Raw genomic sequence first — 27,394 nt, forward strand, 5'->3', positions numbered from 1 at the left:
CAATGCACAGGGCCGTCCTTTATTCCTCTCTGCAGTTTGAAACTGTCAGGTTGCTGCCAAGGTAGCCGCGGTACCGCTGTTGTTTCGCCGGAGACGCGGCGACGAGACGGGGAGGCAGGCATCCGGGTTTGTGGAGAGCAGCGACGGTGGGTAGCGGCGCCGCGGCGGGCCTCGCGTCCCCGGCGGAGGCAGTGGAGTGGGGTTGCAAGTGCCACGGCTCGGGTTTCCGCTCCCGGGACTCGTACACCACGGAGCAGGGGGCGTCTTCCCCGAGACATGGGCTGTGTGCTCCTCTGCGGGTCGACAAGGTGCAGAAGTTTTCCCTCCAAGGCGTCCGGGAAGAGGGCAGGAATGAGGGGTACTTGAAGTATATCGGTGACTGTCGCCATAGGTTCCGGTCGTTTAAAACGTAAGGGGAAAAGTAACCCTGGCTAACGCTTTAAGTAAGAGTTTGAGTCAAACAAGGGTGGGCAAGAAGGTGATCGAAGAGAACTTCTAGCCCTTTGGTTACTCACAACTGCTGTCCTCCTCTGCTTCTAGTCCCTTACGTGGGGCGGGGCTGGCGCATCCCCTCTCCAGCAGCTAAGATGGGTGAAGAGCGCAGAGACGTCACCCTGCTGCCAGCTTGCACGTTAATTCACCCTTCCTTCCTCTGTCTCTGGGGGTTACATTTGAATTCCCGGACCCCTCTCTCCTTATCAGCCAGATATTTACCAAGACGTAATTTGATTTCTTTGGCAATCGAGAAGTACCCACAACTTCTTATCTCGTGGTTTCTGGTACCTTGGGTTAGAGAATATTGGAAATTTAGCCAACTGATTAACATCTGCCACCCATTAAAGCAAGCTTCATTTTTTTTTTCTCCTTTCTTTCTGAACCTAGAAACAGTAAGAAAATGCTACGGTTGTAGAGTTTCAAAGAAACTGTCGTACCTTGCTGGCATCAAAGCAGGGCAGATGGAAGACTTATGGCATATTTTCCAAAAATACAGTAGTTGTTTTATGGCTGCAGTATCTATTCAGAGACTCTTTGAAGTCAGACCCAACTTTTCAGCTTGTTTTTTGAGTAATCAGCACCAGCCCACTTCCGCTCCTACTATCTACTCGGTATGCAAATACATCCTAAAAGAAGTGAATGAAAATAGAAATGAACCAGGCCACGGATTTGGATGTCCGTGAAGCAGCCCTTCCTTGCTGGGCATGTGTGTGCTTATTTTATCCTCCCTAATTGGCTTAACTAAAGACAGTCATGCTGCGATTTAGTTTACTTATCACTTGTGTACACAGTAATACTCATTGAATAAAGCTAAGTTTCCATGAACAAGTCCCAACCTATGTTTCCATTCTAATATTGTACTTTTCCCTGTATCTGCCCTTTCTACTTCAGTTTCCTTATCTCATTTATTTTTCAGGCCGCTGTGATTGAGACCTGTTTCACCTTCCGCTGAAATTGGTTGGATAAATAAACGCAACTTCCTTCCTGCCATATTCAGGAGACCCCAATTTTCATCTTTCTTTGGCATCTGACTTTAAGCACTCCTTTCCCCAAGTTTTTATGATTTTCTTTCTGATAATTCTACCATTCTGACCTCCTTTTCTGCCTCTGCTGGCTCTTCACTTCCCCTTTAAATGTTAAGTGTTTCTAGTTTTTAATCTCTTCTCACTACAGTAGTAGGACTTTAACTTTATTAGGGTTATAGTCCCCTCTGAACACATATTAGAAGCTAAGGATCCCCTTACTAGAAAAACACACATGTGCATTTATACTAAAAATATTGCATATAATTTGGGTGTATGGACCTCAGAATAAGAACTCTTTTTCACACTCCTTTTCATATGTGATCTTATCCTCTCCCATTTTCAGTATTTCCCATTATGCTGATGATTCCTCAAACTTTATCTCTAGCCTGTACCTCCAGGACAGAGCTCCCTCATTGCTTAACTCCAGAAAGCACCATTCATATTGTAGCCATTGTGAAGGGCAGTATCTGCGGCTTCACTTCAGTGCCTCACAGGTGCCTCACACCCAGCTCATCTGTTACTGAGCCCATTGTCCTTCCCTCCAACCTGCTTACCTTCCTACATTTCTTGCCTTGGAGGGTGGCACTATTATCCATCTGATTACCAAGCCAGAAATCTGGAAGCCGTCAACATTACAAACAAGGCTTATCATGTCATCACTTGTTTAAAACATTTCAGTAACATCTCTAGAGTAGAGACCACATGTTTTTGACCTGACATAATCCTGATTTTCCATGTTCTGGCTGCCCCTTACCTTGCCTGTTCCATCCTTAGCCAAGCCTTGCTCTGCACCCTTTGCTTCAGCCTTACAGGCTACTTTTGTTCCTGGTATACATGCCCGTGCCTCTGTGTCTTTGCTTCTGCTGCTCTAATGCACGTCCTTAACATCTTTTATCTGTCTGGCACATCCTTAACATCTTTGTCTGTCAGGTCTCAGTACCCGGTTCATCTCTTCAGTGAAAACCTACTCTGGCTCCATTCCCGCTTCTTCACCCTCATGATCCCACCCCATGAAAAATAGCTACTCCTTCCTCCCTGCTGTGTACCTCTGTTGTTTTAGGGTCTACTAGCATTTTTTTATTTGTTAGTCATTTATATTCTATATATGTCTGGCTGTCTCGACAGATTATAAAGTCCATGAGGACAGGACTTCATCTTATATTTCTCACCATTGTCTTCCATGTAACTGGTGTTCAGATAGTTTGAATAGTTACTACTTGTCCTTTATTTTTTTTTAAAGATTTTTTATTTATTTGAGAGAACAGAAACAAGCAGGGGGAGTGGGAGAGAGAGAGGGAGAGAGAATCCCAAGGAGACTCCACACTGAGTGCCCAGTCCCAGGACCCCAAGATCATGACCTGAGACAAAACCAAGAGTCAGACGTTCAACTGACTGAGCCTCCCAGGTGCCCCACTACTTGTCCTTTAAATATATTTATGTGTTACTAAAAGTGCTTGTTTTATTTTTTTGGTTAAGACTTTCAACAATTTTTCTATGGCATATAAGAATCTGTTGTTCTGAATAGTCTTGCTTTCCTTAAAATAATATTCCTGAATTGTAAGTTTCTCAAGCAAAGAATTTGCACAAATTGTTCATTCTCTCTTGGTTCAGTATCTTACAGGAAAACATACAGCACACAGGTTGCCACACATTGCTCAAGAACACTGATCATGGGGCGCCTGGGTGGCTCAGTTGGTTAAGCATCTGCCTTCGGCTCAGGTCATGATCCTGGAGTCCCCCGATCAAGCCCTGCATCCAGCTCCCTACTCAGTGGGAGGCCTGCTTCTTGCTTCTCTCTCTCCCTCTGCTCCCCCCCACCCCCCGCCCTCGTGCTCTCTCTCTCTTGCTCACTCTCCCTCTCAGATAAATAAATAAAATCTTAAAAAAAAAAAAGAATATTAATCACAATCGATTATTCTCAACAGACCCCATTGTGGATGTGTCTGACAAACTCCCATTTCTCTTTAACCTTTCATATATTTGTGTTATCTCCTTGACTACATTAAAAACTCACTGATGTTGGGAATTGAGTCTTTTACTATTTTTTTCCTTGCCTAGTTATTTTGTGGGTGCTCAATATGTTGAGTGATTTTAATATTTCACAGGATTATTGTTTACAGGATAGGATGTGTATCTATATCTATAGAAAACATGTTATTTTAGTTTAAATATCAAGTGAGTTTCTATTGTGTTATAGTTTATGCAGAATGTCATCAGATGAGGAGAAAGGCTCACTTCCTGTTATACAGAATGGCTCTGACCGGCGCAGTTCTGTGTCTTCAGATCTTCAGGTAGGAAGACATGTCTAAATTTGTTGTGGCTTATTTACTTTAAGCAAGGGACAATATGAGGGAAAACTAGGAATACATTTTTCACTTATTCATGTAAATTTACATTTATAATTATGATTTGTGTATAGTGTATATCAAATTATACTAATACCAAATGTCGAGAATTACTTCACAGACTTTGGGACATACCTTACGTTGTTTGAACCTTTCAGAAAATAATCAGAACTCTTCAAACACTCTTCGTGCAGAAGCTGCAAACAGCACAATGAGAGAAGCTGGAAATCTCAAGAATTTTTTTTTTCTTGAGGTTTTTTCATGGTAGCTATCTCTTCTGAATGCTGCATTCGCTTTAATGCAAATTAGTACAATATCAAACCACCCAGAGTTCTGGGGACTTAGATTCCCTCGTGTTCTACTCGAGGTTCTAATCCCTGTTGCTACAACGTTCAGCACATTCTGTTGCATAGGACCTGGACGGTGACAGATAAATGGTGTGGTTTTTACATGAACTGTTTTAAATTTCTTTTTATTTCTAAATGTTTTATTATCAGAAATATGGATTCAGATTTCTAGAATAGATTTTAAATGAGAGAGTTTGATATGGTATATCTTGAGTTTTATAGTTCTGTCACTTACGAGGGGAAAAGCTGGACATTATGTTTTTGCCTAAATAAGAGTAAGTTGTTTTTGACAGTGTGTAATATGAGAAAAGTTTTAGGAAGATATTTTATGAAACATATATGTTCCTTTAATTGAAATTACAGATTTAGAAATGGGAAGCTCTTGGAAAAATACCTGTGACTATTTACTAGGATAAAAGTAGTCTAGAACTGTGACATAGATGTTTCATCCTTGCTTTCCCTTTGGATGTACTTCTACTAGTGCTGTCTTTTAAGGTAACAGTGCTTTCCTGCAGTTTTTATCTCTGACTTTTCCAGACTTCCTTCAGGAGAGAACTGATTAACTCATCTATACTTGTGATTGACTTATAATAAATGCATTTTGGTTTTCATCCCTTTTTTTTGCACACAGTTTCAAAAACCTTTGAAATTTCCTAAATAATAAGAGTGATAAATGTGTTTGTTATGCTAACGAGTTGTCTTTTGGACCCCACCTAAGGATAGAGGCTGGTTGCTGAGGAGCCAACCACATGTTCAGAGGGTTGGAACTTTTAGTCCTCCCCACCCTGAGCTCCAGGAAGGGGAGAGGGGCTGGAGATTGAGTTCGGCCACCAGTGGCCAATGATGTAATCAATTGTGCATGTGTAATGAAGCCTCCGTAAAAACCCAGTGGAAGAGGGTTCAGAGAGCTTCCAGCTTGGTGAATGCACAGAGATGCTGGGTGACTGGCTAGGAGAAGCCATGGAGGCTCTGCCCCTCTTCCCCATACCGTGTCCTGTGTCTCTTCCATGTGGCTGCTCTGAGTTATATCCTTCTATTATAAACTGGTAATCTAGTAAGTAAAATGTTTCTCTGAGTTCTCTGGGGTGCTCTAGCAAATTAAACCTGGGGAGGGGGATCTTTGGAACCTCCAGTCTGTGTAGCTGGTTGGTCAAAGGCTTAGTTAATGACTTAGACTTGCTACTGGTGTCTGAGGTTTGGGTTGGGGGAGGTGAAGTCTTATGGGACTGAGCCCTTACTCTGTGGATTCTGATGCTTTCTGCAGTGGATAGTGTCAGAATTGAGTTGAATTGTAGGACACTCATCTAGTGACTGAGAATAGTTTGTTGCTGGTGGGGAAAAAAACCCCACAGATTGTCGTTGTTGGGTTTAGAACGCTTTAAAAAATGTAAACACCTTGTAAGTTCTCAAGTTGTCATTTTGTCAGGAGACAAAGCTTTACATCGAAAGAACAAATCTCCAGAGTAGAATTTGAGAGAAACATGACAAAAATAATTTTGTGTTACTGGTTACCTGCTTAGAATGTCAACCGAACTGAGATTCTGTTTATTAGTAACCTTCAGCTACCCTCAGCCACAACCCCATTAGTTTTCAATGACAGTTGAAAACCTGCCTATATTTCCATCACTGGAAACATTTCAAAATATAAATACCAAAAATGTTAAAAATAACATAAAATAATTATATGCTTTTACATATATAGTAAATACGTAAAACTAAACATTTAATACTAAAGCCCCTTATAAATCAGTATTCCTTCTAAGGGAGTTTTCTTCACTGTCTCAATTATGTGAATGATTCATAAAAGTATCGTTGATAAATGCTGAGGAATGGGCAGCATCCATGGTACTTACTGACTGATAACTTCCTCTAAGCACAACTCCACACTGTCAGCCGGTTGCCCTGACCTTACGTGGTGTGTATGGGTTCAGCTATAGTTCAGGGTGACACCAGTCCCAACTGTTGTTGGTGGGGAGCAAAATTACAAGTTTTGGTTGTTCCTGGGGAGCAAAATTACAAGTTTTGGTTGTTCCTTTAGGATTCTTGTTTACCTTAAGACAGGTTATCTTTGACAAGTAAGAAAGACAATATTATTTATTTTGATCCTTAAATAAAAAATAGCGTATTTGGCCCATATCTACATATATGAAACTAAAATAGTTGTTTAAATACCTGATATTTTAATCTTACCTAAGATAAGCTAACATACATACATAGAATACTGTTAATATATACCTACTTACTTCTCCCTTAAGTCATAGTGATTGTTGTGGAAGCTTTGAAATATATGTTTGGTTTTTTCTTTTTTTTTTTTCCTTTTCTGATCCAGAACAGAGGACGGATTAGGGAAGCTACAAGTTAAAGCCACTGACTTTTACTTCCCCTCCCTTTATAGGCAGGAAGTTGTAATAAACTAATTCTGACTGAGCAAAGCTGATTTGGCTAAATCTAGTTATAATCGCCACCAACTAAAAAGTTAATTGACCTCAAAATACAAATACAGGATAGCCACTGTATTAGTTTGCTTGGGCTGTCATAACCAAACACCATAGACTGGGTGGCATAAACAACAGAAATTTATTTTCTTGTAGTTCTGAATGCTGGATGTACCACAGCAAAGTCTGGCAGGGTCCGTTTCTGGTGAGCTCTCTCTTCTTGGCCTACAGACAACTGCCTTCTCGCTGAGGCCTCCATATGGCCTTTCCTCGGTGCGTGTGCATGGGCCGAGAGAAAACTCTTGTCCTCTCTTCCTAGGACACTAATCCTGACATATCAGCACCCCACCCTTATGACCTTATGTAACCTTAGTTATTTTAGAGGCCCCATCTCCAAATACAGCTGCTCTGGGGATTCAGGTTTCAGTATATAAATTTGGGGAGGACACAGATATTCAGTGCCTAACAGCCACATTTTTCTATGTTCTTAGCCAAAATCAAGTTTATTTTGGCTGTTTGGGAAGTATAATAGGGTGTTATTTTGGCCACTTTAACAGGAATCAAATAAGAGTTGCTTAAGTGAATTGCTTCAAAGCCTGAGCTGATATATAGCCTCTTGTAAGTCAGAGCTGATAGAGAGTCCTGAGTTCATCTGAGGACCCAGCCTCTTTCTCGTGTTGCTCCGCCATGCCCGGGGCTGTTGACCAGGTTTGCATCATCGGGTGCTAGCTCACCACCACCTCTAACCCGTGGGAAGAGCTGAGTCGTAAGCAAGCAGCTTCCTTTCCAAGGACATAACCTGAAGTTGTACATATCATTTCCACCCAGATCCCATAGACCAGGTCTCTTGGCCATACCTGCTGGAAGGGCGCTTGACAAATGCTGCTGCATGGCCAGTAACAATCTCCTAGGTCAAACCCTGAGGTTTTAGTAACTTAAAGGAAAAAAGGGAAAATGGATGCTGCTGGACTGTTAGCCTTCTCTGTGGTAGGGAGTTACTGAACTTGAAATTTTATATATTTTGTTAGGACTGACTCATTCAGTTTTATGGAAACCAGTAGATTATCTTGTGTATGGCTTCAATTTATCAAACGATTTGGCTATTTCCTTTTATTGTAATAACTGGGAAACTGATGTGATTCAGGAAATGTATTTTTAAAATTTAAGATTATTTAAATCTAAAGAATTGTAGGGATGCCTGGGTAGCTCAGTCGGTTAAGTGTCTGCCTTTAGCTCAGGTCGTGATTCCAGGGTCCTGGGATTGAGTCCCACGTCGGGCTCCCTGCTCCGTGGGAAGTCTGCTTCTCCCTCTGCCTGCTGCTCCCCCTGCTCGTGTTCCCTCTCTCGCTGTCAAATAAATAAAAAATCTTTAAAAAAAAAAAAAAAAAAAGAGCCTCCTGCCTCAGTGATAAGGATCGTGTGAAATACTGGCTTTTATTTTCTGTCAGGAAATGGAAGTTTAAAATTCAGACATGTGTTTATTATTATAAAGGGGACATCTCTAACAAAGGAGTTGACTATAGCAATATGAAGGTGATTCTTTTTAAAGATTTATTTATTTATTTTAGAAAGGGTGGGAGGGAGGGGCAGAGGGAGAGGGAGAAAGAATCTCAAGCAAACGCTGTGCTGAGGGGGAACCCACGCAGAGCTTGATCTCATTACCCCGAGATCATGACCTGAGCCGAAACCAAGACTTGGATGCTTAACTGGCTGAGCCACCCAGGCGCCCCAAATTCTGATGATTGAGTTTTCTTTCTAATGATTCTCCCTTTGGAGTATCTGTTTCTCTTCTGCCATTAGCCATGACGTGTAAAGAGCTGTGTTATCTATGTTAAATATGCAGATCAAGGTTGAAACTGAAACCAAGTCACTTCTTTGCATTTAATTACCCTAGAGACTAGCAGTTTTCAAACATCTACCAGCATAAAACCTCTTCTCAAACAATTTTACTTCAAATTCCAATAGGAAAAGGCTAAAGCAGAAATACAATTGTATAAATTTATGTTATAAATGCAGATTTGTGACATTCCTCACAAAGTCAGCAAAAACAATGAAGCTGCTTTTATAAACGCACATTTGACGTTGGTGGATAAAGAAGACCAGCATAGTTTGATAAGCCTAAGTGACCTTTTTGCTTCTATATTTTATTTGGGCTACGTGATATCAAGAAAATTCTAATTCTTAATATAAGCAGTTGAAAATGGAAGCTTTTTTGTTTTGTTTTGAGTATAGTTGACACACAGTGTTGTTAGTTTCAGGTGTACAACATAGTGATTCAATTTCTCTATGCATTATGAAAAATTGGTAGCTTTTTAAATAAACTGATCCAAAGCATAAAAAAGGATTGATAGAAAATGTTTGATTCAATGTTGAATCACCAACAAAATCTGTCGCTTCTTCAAACTTTAATAAATATAAAAATCACAGAAGAAGCACCCAGAAGACTCAAATTTGGAAGAAGGGCTAAAACTCTTTGTATTATGATAAGCGTGTAACACGGTCCGAAGTCGTTTGCTACTGCACAGCTCATCACTCTCATAAGGAGGGACTGGCACCATCAGATGTGCTTGAGCTTGAGTGGTTTGAAATTGATGTGGCCACATGTGTTACAGTGTGTGTTTACCTGTACAGGTTACATGAGCAGAAATGTGTACAGGTGTGACTTCAAAACAAAAGACTTGTGCAGAGCTACAACCATTCTAATCCATGACACGTTTACAAGACTTTGACATGTACATGGATGGCAGAAGCAGCTTTATTCCAACCAACACAAGAATTTAAGAATTTATACTTTTGGGCCTGTTAAAATTTAGCATATATGGTATATCTTTTAGTTCATGCTCCTTTTATTACTGTTTGTAAAAGAGCTAAATAGCTTTAAAAATAAAATTTGAAGAAAACATTGTGGATCCCCTGAAACACTTCTTGGAAACCAGTTTGAAATGCATTGATATTGACTACTGACATGGTATACAAGGTAGTTCCCGCTATAGAACTCTGAGTGCAGTAATGTCTCTTCCTTGGGGAAACACCAGGACACTTATTTCAGTTAACCGTGATATAACCATGGCTCGAAACTTGGGTGTGGTGGGTAGTTAAATATTCTTACTCAGAAAACCAAAGGGAAAAAGGAGGGATTGCTAATTTTCAAGTAACTATACCAACCATATCATAATGGTTTTATTAAAGATAATTCTAGATAGAATTCACTTAATTCACTTCAGCAGGTATTGACTATGACCTTTCAAAGAGGTAGTTTTGAACACTGGTTATCTTCACACTGAAGATGAATCCAAATAATAGAACAGTTATGACTATTGAGATGATAGTTCTCTATCTGAACTAAACTTCTTATGGAGAAAAATTAACACAGAATAATCCTTTAGAATAATAACATTTAACATTCTTGAAAACCTTCCCCCCAATTTTTTTTAATGCAAAGATAATTGTCTGGGTCCGTGCATGAGACTCTTAAAAATGACTCCTTTTAGTAGGAATATTTGTTACATCTTGACCAATCCCTTGTGAATAGAGACTAAATTCCAGTATATTTTTTACTTCACAGATGCCATTTTTTTTAAAAGATTTTATTTATTTATTTGAGAGAGAGAGCACATGAGAGGGGGGAGGGTCAGAGGGAGAAGCAGACCCCCTGCCTAGCAGGGAGCCTGATGCAGGACTCGATCCTGGGACTCCAGGATCATGACCTGAGCCGAAGGCAGTCGCTTAACCAACTGAGCCACCCAGGTGCCCTCACAGATGCCATTTTTTGATTTGGCTAAAGAAATAGCTAAGTATCTATGTTAGGAAATTCCAATTTTTTTTTAAACCTGAGGAATATTCTTGTAAGGTCTACACTTTATAACCTCTATTTTTTATGACTCCTTTCTCATGTGCTGTGAAGGTGTCAGCAGGTAGAGTGGAACAGGTTTGCATTCATGTTCTCTTTTTATCTTCAGTATTTGTTCTCCCAATACTTCCCTTATACTTTTTCCATGCTATGAAAAGAGACTCAGGGTTGTTGCTGAGTGAGTTGTTGGATTGTGGCTGTCATTAAGCAGAGTCAAAACTCCTTTTCGTCCCTAGACTGTCCTAATGTGACGTCTTTGGAGGCAACATCTTTTTTTTTTTTTAAGATTTTTTTACATTTGTTAGAGGGAGAGCACAAGCAGGTGGGTAGGGAGTGGGAGAAGGAGAAGCAGGCTCCCTGCTGAGCAGAGAGCCCAATGCGGGGCTCGATCCCAGGACCCCGGGATCATGACCTGAGCCGGAGGCAGACGCTTAACCGACTGAGCCACCCAGGCGTCCCTGGGAGCAACATCTTCAAACTACGTTTCAGAAAAGCAGAGAAGTGGCTAACCGTGTCTCTGCCCACCTGCAAGTAGCTGCCAACTGAGGGAGGGCTCTTCTGCCTTGGAGCTGTTGATCGGCTTCAGACAAGTTCTCTAGGTAACCTTTGTGTCACCATTGCTAAATTGACATGCTGAAGGAATCTGTACTAAGGTGCTATCACTGGAAGAAATCTGGATAGGTTTGTTGGATTTGTTTTGTGTTAAGAAAGTGCACATTCCTTATGACATGGGAATACTATTTTGAGAACTGAAGTAGAGAACATCTTTAACTGGGCCTTTATTGTTCTTTGCCTGAATGTCCATTGTGACTGTGTTATAATATTCTTTGTTATCGGCTTCTCACAGGAAGAGTACGAAGAACTGCTTCGTTATGCTATCGTGACTCCAAACATCGAGTCAGGTGCTTCACAGCCATGTCATTCTAAGGGAGAGCTGGTACCAGATATGAGGGTTCCTACTATAATTGATGATATTCTTCATAATCAAGGTTATGTATATTTTTAAAGATATCTCCTAATTTAAGATGTTACTAAGCTCATGAATGCTGTTGACTTAGGATTGCAAAAATGCTTCTCCAGTGATTCTTCTCAGTCAGTCCTGTGTCTCACTATCATCTGGGGAAAATTTTTCCATTTTATTATGTTACTCTTGGCTCTTAATGTGACAGCTGGATTTTTATATGAACTTTGACTATTACTTTTATGAAAAATAATAAAGCAACACGGTAGCCATTGTGTGTCTCTCAGTGGAAGTATACTTAATCTCTACTTGTTCCAATTGGTTATATACTAGGCTTATCTTGGAAACTAAGTCCATAGAAGTGGCTAACCACTTAAAGATGGTCCGTAGGTAGCCCTCAGAACCTTTTAAGTTTATGAACCATTGCTAGTAGGACTTTGTTGGCAGCATTTCTATGAGTACGGAAGAGTGTTTGGGTTATCACCACAAAGGTGAGCCCATTTTGGACTATGTCAGAGACAGAATTGAAAGCTAATATATACCAGGAGGTATACTGATAGATGAATGAAAGGTGGAAAAAGGAGGATAAAGCTCCTTTCACCTATCCATTATTTATTCAGTAAAGTACAAGATCCCAGACAGCTCACTCTAAGGAAATATTCCTTAAAAGGGCACGGAAAGCCCTCCTAAGATGGCCCTGGCAATAGGCAGTTATCAACAAAAGGCCTAACTCCAACGATCTCTCCTTGAAGGCACATGACACAGCCTACTCGGAGTCAGCAGGCTCCTGGGTTTCTGGGCGGTTACAGCCCTGGTATTCGGTTCCGCTCCTTCTGTAGACATGAAGTTTTCATTGCTCTTCAGTCTTCAGCCTACTGCACTGGGTCATCAAATAGGGCCAGAACCTCACACTGAAACATGCTAACACTGAATATTTTCTGTCCAAATTTTAATTGATTTCAAGAGATAGGATCCTGGGATTTATTCATTCTACATCAGTGACCTTGACCATGTTTTGATTACACCAGGTACCTCAGCCTGTAGTTCCTACTGAGCAAACCCAAAGTGCTGCATACTGTCTTATAAAATGTGTAAATAGTCAGTCTGTATGTTTGCCCTCTGTGCCTCTACCCTTTTGGTGGTCACCAGAACCTTGTTTCCTTTTCCCCTGGCTGCAGTACTACTGTACTGTTGTTCCCAGTGACACAACAGGGGAGTCCTTTCCTTGCCCCGACTCTCCAGCCTTTCAGGGTCATCACTTGGGATTCAAGACCCCAGTTCTTTTCTAGCATGCAAGATAGGATTTATTCATTACTACTCTGCGTTTTCCACAAAGGGTTTGAGATCTAAGCATACAACATGCAGTGAATTTAGACATCCTGATTCACACGTAGACGTGGTTAGAATTTATAAATTTATCATCCCATTTCCTCCATTGCTGTTCCTTGGTATAAGCACAGTATATGGAAACTGACAAAGTATATATAAGCCTCCAACACAGCCATCCTTGGGAAGTTTTCCCCCGTTTTCTTTTCACCATGTATTGAACAAGGGTTCCTAAGTTGGAAGTGAGGCAGTCCCTGTTCTGGAGGAGCCGGTGTCACTTTAGTTTGATTGCAGCTAGTGAAAAGCAGCAGGCCCCTGGAGATATCTGGTGTTGTAAGATAGAGTAGCTTCTTCTAAATTCTAATGTCATTCACCCACTTAGTCTCTTAGTGCGAATTGAATGCTATAGTAGGCTGAATTCCCTTTCATCTGTGTTTGGTGGGTAAAGTTGAGTTTACTAATGATACAGTAAGACGTTTTCTAGTCTGATTTTTTCTTTCTTCTTATTCTTTGTCTTAGTGTTGCTCTTTCCCCAGCATGTTGTATTTTGCTTGTTCTAAAATCTTAGATACTGTTACCTTCTTAAATCAGGTATGTGCAATTAGGCATTTGATATAAGAGTCGTTTGGTTTAATAAAAATTTTTTTTAATTTTTCTTTTCAGCAGGAAATAGCCCTGCAGTAAGAGAAACAGAGATGGAAGTTGGAAAAGGAGGTGATTTAAATATTTCAGGTCATCTAAAGACAGATGGTATGACTTTTCCTTAGCTTCTTTTTATTCGTATACAACATTGTGTGCTTTGATGAATATTATTTGTGTACTAAGAGGAATAATTTCAGCATATTATTTATTGGCAGGATTCTTAAATGTTGCTGTTGCTAACTTATTAATTAATAACTGTTTAAAATAATTTCATAAAATTCCAAAATTAGTACAGTTGAGACAGGTTAATCTATTACAGTGTGTGGCCATCTTTCTTAAAACTGCTAGGATAGAGGGAAAATACTTTAAAAGAATTGTTGGGATGTCAGAGAGTTTGGCCAGTTTAAATGTTTTCATGAACCAGTGCATTATTTCCCAACATTCAGGCATTTGTGTATGATTTTTGTCCTACCTTCATACCACTTGTTCTATCATTTTGTGTTTTTCTTCAGATATATTGACTTTTAGCTTAAATTCATTAAAAGGAAAATTTGTGTCATTGCTGATTATAGCATAAAACTAATATGCCCTTTTTACAAATAGAAAACATGGTAAAAATAGATGAAACTAAAACAAAATTAGTAAGTTTTGATTGGATATCACTGGTGGTGTTGTGTTCAGCCTGAAGTCTGCTTTTTCTCTGTTGAAAGGCGGGAGGAGCAAGTGTTACAGAGGTTATAAAAGCATACTAGCACCAGACTGAAGCTTTTTCTTTGACACAGAATGTTTAAAATAATTAAAATAAAACACTTTCCTTGCCCTGTGACTCAATGTTATATAATGTTCGGGCCATTTAAGCCACCACATAAGAAATGCCTCTATCCTTTAGTTTCCTCACTTGTCAATAAAAGGCTTGGGCAGTGTAATCCCTGGGGGATGTTTCAAGTTCTTCATTTATGTGATTCTATTTTTTAAAAGGTGAATAAATGTTTAAAAATAAAAAATAAAAAGCAGAGCCTCTTGCTTTTCCCATGAGTGCACATCTTATTGGTGAAATCCAGTGAAAGAGAACATTCATGTACTTTGTCACTCTGCTTTATTCTTTGGGTTTTTTCTTCAGAATATGTAGGTAGTATCTCATAGTTGACTAGCCTAAACCATTTGTTGATAAATTTTTATGCAAAAATATATATTAGAGAATGATTTTCCCTTTCGCAAAGAATTCTTGATGTACTTTTAAGTAACAAGTTCTACAGTAGCTTTATCTTTGACTCATCTCATTCACTAAGGAAGACAGGGAGGCCTTTTATTCTTGATTATTAGCACCCTCATAACAAAAGCAAGATCTGTGAGAAATGGCAATTCCAACCTGCACGTGTGATAAAATAGTAACCTTTTCTAGGTTGTGCTTTTTAAGGTAGATGCCAGTTCTTCTTTTGGTTCTGGCTTTCACCCCTACCTCCATCCCCCACTGTCCCACCATGTATATGGGCAGAGGGTGGGAATTTTATGTATATATGGATATATATATATATAGATACGTATATTTTCACCTATATGTTGAAGGCCAACAGTGTGTCTTAAAACTGATTATCTGATCAAACTAAACTACTAGTCTCTTTCTACTTAGAGAGTTGAATTTTAGTGGTGTTAAAACCCATACCAGTGTTTGACATAAGGTAATAATGACCTGTACACAACCACTGGGACCTCGGTTAGTTGCTTAACCCTTTCTGAACCTATTTCCTCATCAGTAAAGTGGAGATAATAATGCCTGTCTCTTCGGGCAGCATGTATTAGGAGAGCTCATCTTTACAGGAACATAGTAAGCACTTAGTAACTGTTGATATGATGATGTGGATGATAATACCTTCAGCTCAGGCTGGACCTGGGTATATGAAGCATCCTTGATTAGGATAGAGGTCATTTTGGGGGAGGGAGGGTAGGAGGCATCCCATGCTGGTCAGTCCCGAATCAGTGACAGTACTGAAATTACAGTATTAATTTCAGCCTAAGTGCAGTTTAAGAGTAAGCATACTGAAAGGTCATTTCTCTGCATTTTGCTCCACCTCCGTGGGTAACTGACATCTCACCCTCCATTAGAACTCCTTACATTTGGGTTATATCCATCCTCCAGCCTGACCACCACACCTTTCCCTCCTCTTCAGGGTCATCGCCAGTGTCGTCACCGAGGAAGCCCTCACACCCAGTGATGGATTTCTTCAGTTCTAACCTCTTAGGTGACTCTTCCTCACCAGCATCTATTTCTAGTCATGCAGACGTCCATGAAATCGTTGTGAGCGATTTTCTTATTTCGGATGAAAACCTTCAGAAGATGGAAAACGTACTGGATCTTTGGAGTTCAGGGCTTAAGGTATTACACTTGTTCAATTACAGTCGTTTAATATGTAGGGTAACAGTTCTGCTCTTGATCCCACTCTTTACTGTTTTCTTTGAATCAAAAAATTTTGTGAAAAGAATCTTTAGTTTCCTGAGAAGATCAGTCCAATGTTTTAAATCTGTACTTCTCAGTCTTTAATGTCCATACGAATCATCTGGGGATTCCGTTAAGCTGCAGCTTGTTGTTCAGTTGGTCTTGACCAGGGCCCGAGATTATGCAATTCTAACAAGCTTCCAGGTGATTCTGTTAGTTCAGGACCTATACTTTGAATAGCATACTTTTCAATAGTTGCTGGAACAGCTCTGCAGGTTCCATTGCATTTCTCAGATATTTTTAAAAGACTTAGCCTATGTGTGACAGAGACACTTAGTGAACCCTTACCATATCATAGCTGTGACTAATGGAAATGTCTACTTTTATATGAAACACAAGATCCAATTTTAGCAACGTATATTCATTTTATAGCTGCTTTTAGCAACCACAGTGTGTAACTGCTAAGACTATAAAAACTAATTATTTTAGTGATATTATTGGCCTCTAAATAAAACAAAGTATTACAGATATGGATTTTTTTGTGCTATTTAACATATAATGGAGAAATACAGTTTTTCTGAAACATAGTTTGAGAAAAGTGATTTCACATTCACAGTGAAATTACAGTCATGAGAGTTCTATGGCATTTATATTTCTCTATTATTTGGTAACATAAATTCTAGAAATAATCTTTTAGTATAGTTGTTCGCATTTTTCACCCTTGGAACAGGTGTCATACTTCTAATCGTGGTGCAAGTCCAGTGGAGGAGCTACTGCCAGTCATTTAATTTGTTCTATGTTCAGATAATCATATTGTTACCCAGTTTCTTCGATAACATGACTATTTGTGTATTTTTACTTATGCCAGTCAGTAGGGTGAAAAGGGATCAGACTTAGCAATTTGTTGTAAGATGTCCTTTGTGATAAATGATTTGGGGGAAGAAAGCATCAGCCCCCATGGTTTCCACTATCTGCCTCTATCTAAATACCTTCCCATTCCTATGGCTGAGCCTAGGCCATACCCCTGCATTTCTGCTTTCCCTGATCCATCTTAAGATGGACATCAAAGTCCTTGAATAAACAGAGTATCTGTTTACTAGTCAAGGAGACCTGAAATTTTTTTTAAACAACAAGGTTTCATACAAAATAAAATAGGGGAAAAAAATTCATTTCCCTAGTATGGTGAATGTGAACTGAGAAGAGCCATGACTGTTGAACTTGGAAACGTTTTCATTAGTGGTCTTTATAAATAGCTCTTATGTTGATTGCTTGTTCTAATTATTTTTAATATTTCTTAATTTCATTGTAATTTTAAGAAGCAGTGTTACATGTATCATATGACCTCACTGATATGAGGAATTCTTAATCTCAGGAAACAAACTGAGGGTTGCTGGAGTGGTGGGGGGTGGGAGGGATGGGGTGGCTGGGTGATAGACATTGGGGAGGGTATGTGCTATGGTGAGTGCTGTGAATTGTGCAAGACTGTTGAATCACAGGTCTGTACTTCTGAAACAAATAATGCAATATATGTTAAGAGAAAAAAGAAGATAGCAGGAGGGGGAGAATGAAGGGGAGTAAGTCGGAGGGGGAGATGAACCATGAGAGACGATGGACTCTGAAAAACTGAGGGTTCTAGAGGGGAGGAGGGTGGGGGATGGGTTAGCCTGGTGATGGATATTGAGGAGGGCACGTTCTGCGTGGAGCACTGGGTGTTATGCACAAACAATGAATCATGGAACACTACATCAAAAACTAATGATGTAATGTATGGTGATTAACATAACAATAAAAAATTTTTAAAAAGAAGCAGTGTTAAACAAACTGCTTAATTGCTGGTGTATTTATTTTTCAGACAAACATCATATCTGAACTAAGCAAATGGAGACTTAATTTTATTGACTGGCACCGAATGGAAATGAAAAAAGAGAAAGAAAAACATGCAGCACACTTAAAACAACTGTGCAACCAGATCAACAGCTTAAAGGAGCTGCAAAAAGCCTATGAAGTTTCCATTGGGAGAAAAGATGAGGTCTTCACTTTTAAATTTCTTTTTAAGTGAGATGCAGTAAAGATCTTGCTAGGTAATAAATGCCAGGAACTGATTATTTAGGTCATACAGGATACAAAGGGAAGATGTTGTTTCAGAAACTGGAAAAAAAAAAAAAAACAGATGCATAGAAATAAGATACATTCATCCTATTAAACATGCCAAGGTCATGTCATTTAATCTTTGTCACCAACATCAGCGTGCTTAAAGTTTTAAAAGTGCGTGCTAAATGTGGGGACACTGTTTTCCCCCAGTCTTCTAACTGCTCTTAAGAGAACATCACGGAACCAGCATTACCCCCATGTTAAACGATGTTTTTAGGGGCCATTTTAGGTATCTCATATTTTATTTGTGATATTTCTTTATTCATGGATGAAATTTTTTTCCTTTTATTACAGACTCGGCACTTTTTTTTTTTTAAGAGAGAGCTCAAGCGCCCTAGGGGTGGGAGGGACAGAGGGAGAGGGAGAGAGAGAATCTCAAGCAGGTTCCACGCCCAGGGAGGAGCCCAACACTGGGCTCGATGTCCCCACCCTGAGATCATGACTTGAGCCGAAATCTAAGAGTCAGATGCTTAACAGATTGAGCCACCCAGGTGCCCCACACAGAGAGTACTTTTTACTTCACTTTCTTTTAGCCTCTTAAGAATGAGAGAGTAAGGTTCAGGTCTTTGCTAATTTTGTGCTTCCCAGCAGCACCTTCAACAAGCAGAATGGGCAATATATCCACTGCTTCCCTCCCCATCCCCCTCACCCCCACCCAAGGATGGTGGTTTTCAGAGGTGACACCTCAGCTACTTATCTGCAGATACAGCATTCACTGTTTTAATGAGCTAGATAAAGATCATATATTTTTTTAAATGTATATTTATTTTGGTGTTCAGGGTATCATGTAAAATCAAACATTTTATATAGTTTCCTTTTTGGAAACAATAGGTACTAACGTCAGTCGTTTTCTCTATTGCCCTCAAAAATCTGTCCTAAGGTTTTAAAATATTTGATTTGATTTGATTTTAAATATTTTATTTATTTGGCAGAGAGAGACACAGTGAGAGAGGGAACACAAGCAGGGGGAGTGGGAGAGGGAGAAGCAGGCTTCCTGCTGAGCAGGGAGCCCGATGTGGGGCTCGATCTCAGGACCCTAAGATCTTGACCTGAGCCGAAGGCAGACGCTTAACTGACTGAGCCACCCAGGTGCCCTAAAATATTTTAAATATATATATATATATTTTTTAAATTTCAAAGTATCACACACAAGGGTGTACATGTGTCCAGTTTGAAAATGAGTAAGATGAACAGCTGTTTGCCACCATAGAGCTCAAGAAATAGAATATTACTAATGTCTTAGCATGTGTACCCTTTTCCACTTTTGAAAATTATTTAAAGAAGAGCCAGAATAAATGTCTCTCAGTAAATATGCCCAATTTACTAAATCTTGCTTTAATGTGGCCAATTTAAAAAATATATTTCAGCTACTCAGTTCTTTGTAAGATAGAATATCATTTTAGGATTGAAAAGCCTTCATAGATTTTTTTTTTTTAAAGAACAGGAAAAATTGAAGAAGTACATTATAGTATAACTATTGTTTGCTTTTATGAGTTTGTTGAATCCAGAAAATCCTTAGCAACTTCTAATCCAAGGTACCAAAGGTGTTTAGGGACCAGAAAGATGTTTAAAACCTGGTCCCTACTGTCAAGTCTAATGAACAAGGACTTTCTGTATACATAGCAAAATATTCAAATGTGTAGTTGTCTTTCTTGAGTTAAACGTCAATGACCATATTAATTTTCATATACATAAACTTTTTTGATTATTGCAAAGATACACATAATGAAGATTTTTCTTTCTTTTCTCTTTTGTTCCTCTTCACTCATTGATATGTAGCGCATTCATGTGGTCAAGTTTTTGGTCTTTTTAAAGATAATAATGAAGGCAACTGGATTAATATACTAGTGATGCAGAGGTATTCTCTTGGGCATTTTTTGATATATGAGAAAGTCACTTTACCAATCACTGTTATTGTAGCATCACAATAATTGGGTTAATTGCTGTTTACAGGTGATTTCTAGCTTGTCTCATGCCATAGGCAAGCAAAAGGAAAGGATAGAGCTGATGAGAACATTCTTCCACTGGCGAATTGGCCATGTTAAATGCAGACAGGATGTAAGTATGGAAACTGACAGATTTTAGACTTCTGAACTCAAAAGGGTTTAGGATCACATTTTAGAGTTATTGTGAAAGCCAAAGAAAGATTTGTTTTCTAATAAATCAAAATGAATTTATAATTTAATGTTGCTCTTATTTCAAAGGATTTTAGTGTAGTTTGGGAAAAAATACCTCATATTTTGTAGACCAATTGATCTGTCGTTTCCTACTTTGTAGTAAGTTAGTAAGGATTATACTTGACTTATAGATGCCCTCTTCATGGAACCCCTTTAACAAATTTAATGTCAGATGTGATTATGTGGAGAAAGAATTTATAATCTTTAACATATCATATGCTTCTTATATTGTTTCTACTTCAGAAATGCCTGAATATATCCTCTTCATAAAGAGGCAGTACTGTATCAAACATTTGATCCTTAGAGAATCAAAGAAAGCTATGTCTATGTAGCTTCATAAAAATTATCTTTCCTTTATAATTTAAACTTGAACGTCTTTATTTTCATTAACTAAGAGCTGAATCAGTATAGCAGAGTAAATATAAACTAAAAATAATAAATTACTGTATCAGAAGTGGAAAAGTATGAGAACATATGTATATCCCACAAGAAGACAGTATAGAGACTCAAGAGTATAGAGGATTGATGTGTGTGTGTGTGTGTGTGTGTGTGTTTTATTTAATGCTCACGTGAGCCATAGAGTGATCTCTGTGTGCTTACTTCTAAGAGATTAATACTTAAGGAAAAGGCTGCTACTATCATGGAACAGGATTTCTCTTTAAAGGATATTTTCTAGTGCTTTCATTGTTTTTTATTAATCCCGGTAGATTAATTCTACACCAGTCATATTGAAAAGAGCTATTTAAATGAGAATGTCATATTTTGAAAGTGAAATAATGAGAATATGTTTAAATGTTAGTGAAATAGTTGAGACTGCCATCAGTTTTTGAATAGCTTTTTAAATTTAAGAAAATTGAAATTGGAACTACTTCTTGAAAAGAATTTAAATTCATTGATAAAAAGAAGACTGGCATATGCTTCCATCTGGAGCTGTTTAGCACTCTATGGTGGCAAAGCGTGTGAATTAAGTTAGCCTTGCTTATGGCGGCGGCCACCAGGATGAAGAGAAAGTAGTGGCACCTGAAGCCACGGGCACCACCCTCTGGGCCTTACAGCCACTCTCTCTTGTTCATCTTGGCCTGCTTTCAGCTAAAAGGTGCTACAGATTCATAACTCCGAGGGCAAGTTACTCGTTTCCTTTCATTTGTTATTTTGTTTTGTTTTTTCCTCCTAACCTGATTGGTGGCATACAGCAGTGATGTAAGGATAAGAGCTTAGGTTCTGAAATGAGGCGAGGCTGGCTTTTCCCTTTCTACTTGGGTGACCTGGGCAGGTTACGTAACCTCTCTAAGCCTGTTCTGTCTGCAGATGAGAATAACGTGATCACACAGGCTTAGATGGTAATGTATGTACACTGCTTACCACAGGGTTACATTGTTTTTTTTAGTATCCCTGCCAATGTATTTACCAGTCACTGTGTTTTTGAGGTTGTGTATTACTTTCATTTAGGTCTACGAAGGTAAACTAGCTGACCAGTACTTCCAGAGAACTTTACTGAAGAAGGTCTGGAAAGGCTGGCGGTCTGTAGCACAGAAGCAGTGGAAAGAGGTAGTAGAACGAGCTTGTCAAGCAAGAGCGGAAGAAGTTTGTGTCCAGATTTCCAATGATTATGAAACCAGAGTTGCTGTGGTAAACTTCTTTTCATACTTTGACTTTCTTTTAATAAAAATTTAAAAAAAAACTTAATACTTAGGCAGAGTAACCCATTTCCAGTTCCATTTAGTGCCATGTAGTTTCAAATTAGACATCCTGGCAGAGAACACTAGCAAGTCAGACCTGCAGACTAACTTAACTCTGACCTCCAAATTTGTGTTGGCTCTCCTGCATGTACGTTTCCCTTGGAAATGTAAATCACCTATAGACCCTTATATTTCTAAGAAAGCATGCTTTCTTAAGATTCTTCATTTGGCCTTTATTGAGCCAAAAGTAAAGACCCAAAACAAAAATGTTTATCCTTATGTTAATTTAAGTAAATTATGTTCTGATAAGGTTGATGTAAAGCAGTTGCATATAAACTGAAGTTATTTTCCTATTGACTTTTAGTAATCAACATTGTTTCCAAAGGAAAATATTTGAGGCCCAAAATGAAATAAAAATGCAGTAGGCCTCTTAAAATCAAATAGTAAAAGAAAACCCTTTTTTCATCATTATAGCACTAAGTTCTTAACGTTAAAAATAAGATTCATTGTACAAATAATTTTCTGCAATTCAAGATGACATGCGAACAAAAAACAAAAAATGGCGGTCCCTTCAGATTTGGTCTATGGGATAGAGTGTTGTACTTAATGTCACTTTGCACTTTAAATTCTATAGATAACGTTTAAAAGGAAGGAAGGAAGGAGGAACAGGAAAGAAAGATTCTGTTAATAGTGCATTTAGGTATTTTTTTTCTGAAGAGATGACAGTCTGTCTGTGGCTCTTAATGTATTTTGTTTAATATTCTACATAAGTTTTATGGTAAGAAATTACATATCTGTTTGGTATAATTAAAACACATCAGCAAGATTTGGTGGGACCGGCATGAAATTCCCCTTGTTTGAAACTTGATTTTATGGTTAGAAATGAAAATGGCTTTTTGATAGAGACAGTAGAGGTAAAATGCACCTTTTAAAATTAATTGAGATACATAGCAGAAGAGGTATGTGGTAAAGTGTTTTTAGTATTTCACATAAAATAACTTCAGAGCCTGACAAGATGGCCACACTGCCAATACCAGCAAGTACTCCTGCCACTACTCCAGCCCTGGCCCTGCCCCTGGCCCCAGCCCCAGCACTGGCTCAGCTCTAGCCCTGGCACTGGTTCCAGCTCCAACACTGGCTCCAGCCTCATCCCCAGACCCAGGGGCTAAAGCAGCTAGGACCATGGCTTGGATCCAGACCCGCAGTCCTCTTCCCTTCCCCCTGCTCCCCCCGCAACCCCCCCCCCACAGCCATGTGGTCCAGCCACACCAGGTCATTTTGGCATCCATTGTGGAGAGCCATGATGCAATGGGGGCACTGCCCCAGTTATTGAGACCCTGCTGAGAACTGTTGCCAAGCATTCAATGGAAGTCACTAACAGCTTTTCAGTACCTCCCAATGAGTCAGAAGATGAGGTAGCTGTTGACATGAAATTTGCTAAAGAACATGTATGAATTACACAAGAAAGTCTCTCCAAATGAGCTCATCCTGGGCCAGTACGGCGACAGGCCATGATGTTACAGAGTACCCTGTGCTGATACATGAGTACTATGGCAGGGTAGTCTCCATCCCCATTCACCTCATTGTGGATATGAGCCTCCATGAGCATAAAGGCCTAGGTCAGCACTTTAATGGGTATCCCTGGGAGTACCCTGGGGGTGATGTTCACACCTCTGACAGTGAAATATTCATATTATGACACTGAACACATTGGAGTCAACCTGATCATGATGACCTGTTTGAGACCCAACCAGGTGTTCACACTCTCAAGCAATCTGCAGCAAGTAGGAGGGACATTGGTTCACATCCAGATGCCCTAAGCACAGGGTTGCAGTATACAGAGGATGTGCTGTCTCAAAAGGTGTCAGCTGACAGTACTGTGGGCCGTTCCTTGAGGAGCCTGGTTAACCAAGTACCCAAGATAATTTCCAATGACTTTGACACCATGCTCAACAGCTACTTGGCCAATCTCATAGAGTCACAGATTACCGTCACTGAGAAACTTATAAGCCTGTGAATGGGCCCCAAGCAGCACTCCGGCCAGTCTGGGCCACCCTAGGACTCAGAATGGAGTGAAGTAGAATGGTTTCCTTGTGGTTTGGGTCACACTGAGTCAATCAACTCCTTGTGACTCTAAATAAGCATAGCCTGCCTTTTGTAAAAAAATAAATAACTTCACAATGTAGTCTATTTTTTGAATTATTAATATCCTTCCGTGTGTCTCAAATCTTTTTCTTCTTTTTAAAAATTCCCCTTATTTAGTTATCTGGAGCTTTGGAAAATGCAAAAGCTGAGATTCAAAGAATGCAGCATGAAAAAGAGCACTTTGAAGATTCCATGAAGAAAGCTTTCATGAGGGGTGTGTGTGCATTAAATCTCGAAGCCATGACTATATTTCAAAACAGAGGTGATACAGGTTAGTATTTTGTATAAGGTTCTCCGCCTACTTTCAAAAAGGATTTGAGGAGATTTCAGTGATTGGTGTGGTCTGTAGTACTGATTTTCTGCAATGACTATGTCTTATCCTGGTACTGGTATTTTTAACTTGATGGTGTCATATCTTTTTAAATCTGCCATGAAAATTCACCCAGTTTTGGTTACTTATGGTATCTTAGATCTGGTCAAGTAAACTGTCAAATCTTAAGTGTTTTAAATGTTAAAATGATGTTTCGAATACCAAACATTATTTTAAGGCTCTTTTAGCTAATAATTGCAATGCTTTCAAGTACAAAATTTTCATTTATTTATTTATTTTTAAGTAGCCAAATTCCTTGGACCATTTTGTTGATTAAATATTTATCTAGTCATGGTTTCCCATTTTAAAAATTGCTTGTTTTCAATTTAAGACCTCAACTAAAACTAATTTTCAGCAAATATAAATATAGGCCTATGTACAGAAGTCAAGTAAAATACTTTTATTTCAAGAAAAGAAAAGTCCACGTTTTGGCTGGAATCTGTGTGGTTTATGTGGGTGTTTCTTCAGCAGGGTTTGGAATAGCACATGACTAGAGTCTTTGCCACTAATTTGGACCGAGGCCTATTTTCCTTAGTGGGTTTTAGTTTTCTTCTCTGAACAAAGAAAATAATATAAATCTTCCCTACCTGCTTCACAGAGGGTTCTTTTGGAAATGCAGTGAAGTATAATTGGAAGCTCTTTAAAAGACAAAACATACTTTGACATGTAAGATGATAGCAATGATATAATTATTGCTGTCTTGATTCAAGTCAGCCTGTTTTATGTAAATACATGAACATTTTTTGCAGTATATCCTCATATTAAATCATATTTGAGATTCGCAGTTTATTTATCAATGAGACAATTTCATTTTGTAATATCAACATTCCAGTACAGTGTGAATAACTTTTCTGTGGTTGTCATACCTTCATTTTAAAGCATCTTCAAACATTTATTATTTAAATTGTGTGTGTTGTTGATACTAGCAAGTTAAGGCAAATAACTTTTTTCTGAAGCAGTCATGGTGTATGGTCCCCATGTAGCTTAGAAATTTAGAATCCTAGAATCTCAGGCCAGAAAGTTTATCTTGCTTAATACCCAAAGGAGTACTTGATTTCTCCAATAAATTGTCTTTTAATTGAGTATCAACACTGCAAACAAACTCACCACCACCAGTTGTAATTATTAGCAAGTTGTATATATTAAATTGAAGAATTTAAGTATCTACTTATAACAGACCTAGATTTCACAAGTTAAGTGACAAATTATACTTCCTACATTCAATTGTAAGAGACCTGTTTCTCATAACCTACAGAAGAAGGTTATGAATTGACTAGGATGGAGTGTTTTACCACCTTAATAACTTTACTGTCTTAAATTTTAAATTCAAATACAGCTTTCTCTCCTACAGGCAAATATCCAGAACAGGATTTGGAGAAAATGTATTCTGATAATTACACAACATGATTTGTTTTGCCCCTGTTGCTTTTAAATCTCCTTTTATCTGCAGCTAATGCCAAGTCCTGGGATCTTAACTGTGTGAGTGGCCTGGTGGTTTGTTTATCATCACACGGGGGATAAAAATGACAGGAGTAGTAAGACACACACTAGCAGTAGCGTTGGTAGAGCTACCATACCAAAAGCAAAAGTTCAATGTTAACTAATGCTAGGTTTGCTCTGTGATGTGTAACTTTGTGGCATTTCATTAACAGCTTTAAAAAAATTTTAATTCTCACAAGAAAAAAAATTACTTCTGGCCCTTCTTCCCCTAAAACAACTGTTTTTTATAACACAGTTTTTAATAATGTTCTATCTATCTTGTCATAACAGAATACTTGGTTTTTTGTGTGTCCTCTCTGCTGTCCATGATCTGCAGTGCATCTCATGCTGTGTAGTATCCTAAATCTTTAAAGATTAGAAATTAGAAGTTTTATGAAGAAGGCAAAATGTGACAATAAAAATGGCCTTTAAAATGGTACCTGCCAAATATTAAAACAATTTTAGGAACAACAGAAAAATGCTTTACAGATGAAAAAACTTATCCCAGTTAAAACGAGAATAATTATTAACCTTACGGTGATTGGCCAAAAAGGAACTGCATAAATCAGCCCACATTAGCAAGAGTTAGTCAGCTACCTCTATTCCAGGGAATCCCAACGTGAGAACTCACATTTGTACTGGCTCCACATCTAAGAAGTCTGCCACCCACCTAAAAAGACACAATCAGAATCACTTGCTATCAAAAACATGTTAAAATTCTGTATGTGTGTTTTGTTTTTAAAGTAAAAGCAGTACTTTATATTGAATTAGTCCCTCTTCATCAAAGGATTTCAGAGGATCTATGCATTATAATCCTCATTAAACGTTGTTAATGAGGTACTATTACTCTGTTTTATATAAAGATAGCCTAAGAGAAGGACTTACACAGAAGCCCAAATTTCCAGTACAAAGAGGACAACATCAAAAACCATTTAAACGTAGGGCTATTTAACACCCTCTCTTCAGACATTCTGAAACATCTCAGTGACTGAATTTCCAAACCCTCACCCTGGTGTTAGATGCCACATAGATACAGACTTAAGTGGAAATTTTAATACTGGGGTGGGGGGGCGGAATCTAAATTTTGAAGAAACGCTTTGCTCTAGCTTCTGGAAGCCAATGTTACTCCTTTGATCTAAGGGTAAGGTTCATTTTTGAGAGAAGGTTACTATACAGGGTGTCACTAAAATCAGTTAAGTGTGCAAATATACCTTAATTCATGAGTTATATAATCTGCTTGCAAGAACTGATTTCTTTTACAATGTTAAAAGTAAAAATTTTAGTGTTACTTACTGATTTATTATTGTGTGCTGAAAAATCAAGTTTAAAATATGTTGAGTTTGTTTGGATAGGAACAAGAGATGGAAATGAGACGGTATAGTGATACCAGAAAAAAAAATTCAACAGTTCTAAATACCAGGCCATCAATCAGGACAGTTGTATGAAATGACGCAAAAGGACATAAATCCTTAGATTGATTGTGACCATATTATTATAATGGCTGTTTTGGCAATACATTTTACTCAGCTGATA

At 38.6% G+C, this 27,394-nt stretch overlaps 1 protein-coding gene and 1 pseudogene across 6 annotated transcripts in view; both read left to right on the forward strand.

The window, feature by feature from the left end:
* The window catches only part of POC5 (POC5 centriolar protein), a 40,573-nt gene continuing 13,179 nt past the window's right edge, over positions 1-27,394 (forward strand). Inside the window, exons 1-10 of one of the 6 annotated variants that reach the window (XM_073905312.1) lie at positions 2-146; positions 883-1,106; positions 3,718-3,811; positions 11,345-11,486; positions 13,448-13,534; positions 15,595-15,800; positions 17,713-17,889; positions 19,965-20,069; positions 21,638-21,817; positions 24,130-24,283. In XM_073905312.1, coding sequence (XP_073761413.1) covers positions 3,728-3,811; positions 11,345-11,486; positions 13,448-13,534; positions 15,595-15,800; positions 17,713-17,889; positions 19,965-20,069; positions 21,638-21,817; positions 24,130-24,283 — 1,135 coding nt within the window. In that variant the 5' untranslated portion in view covers positions 2-146; positions 883-1,106; positions 3,718-3,727. Of the gene's footprint in view, positions 147-168; positions 410-882; positions 1,107-3,717; positions 3,812-11,344; positions 11,487-13,447; positions 13,535-15,594; positions 15,801-17,712; positions 17,890-19,964; positions 20,070-21,637; positions 21,818-24,129; positions 24,284-27,394 lie in introns of those variants that run through there. The other 5 variants (XM_073905313.1, XM_073905315.1, XM_025892695.2 and 2 more) reach the window with 5 other exon arrangements.
* Positions 23,050-23,977, forward strand: LOC112839685 (eukaryotic translation initiation factor 3 subunit F pseudogene; annotated as a pseudogene).

Source organism: Callorhinus ursinus, unplaced genomic scaffold (genome assembly GCF_003265705.2).
Source record: "Callorhinus ursinus isolate GAN/ISIS: 27379988/994484 unplaced genomic scaffold, GSC_fseal_2.0 scaffold23, whole genome shotgun sequence".
Lineage (NCBI taxonomy): Eukaryota > Metazoa > Chordata > Mammalia > Carnivora > Otariidae > Callorhinus > Callorhinus ursinus.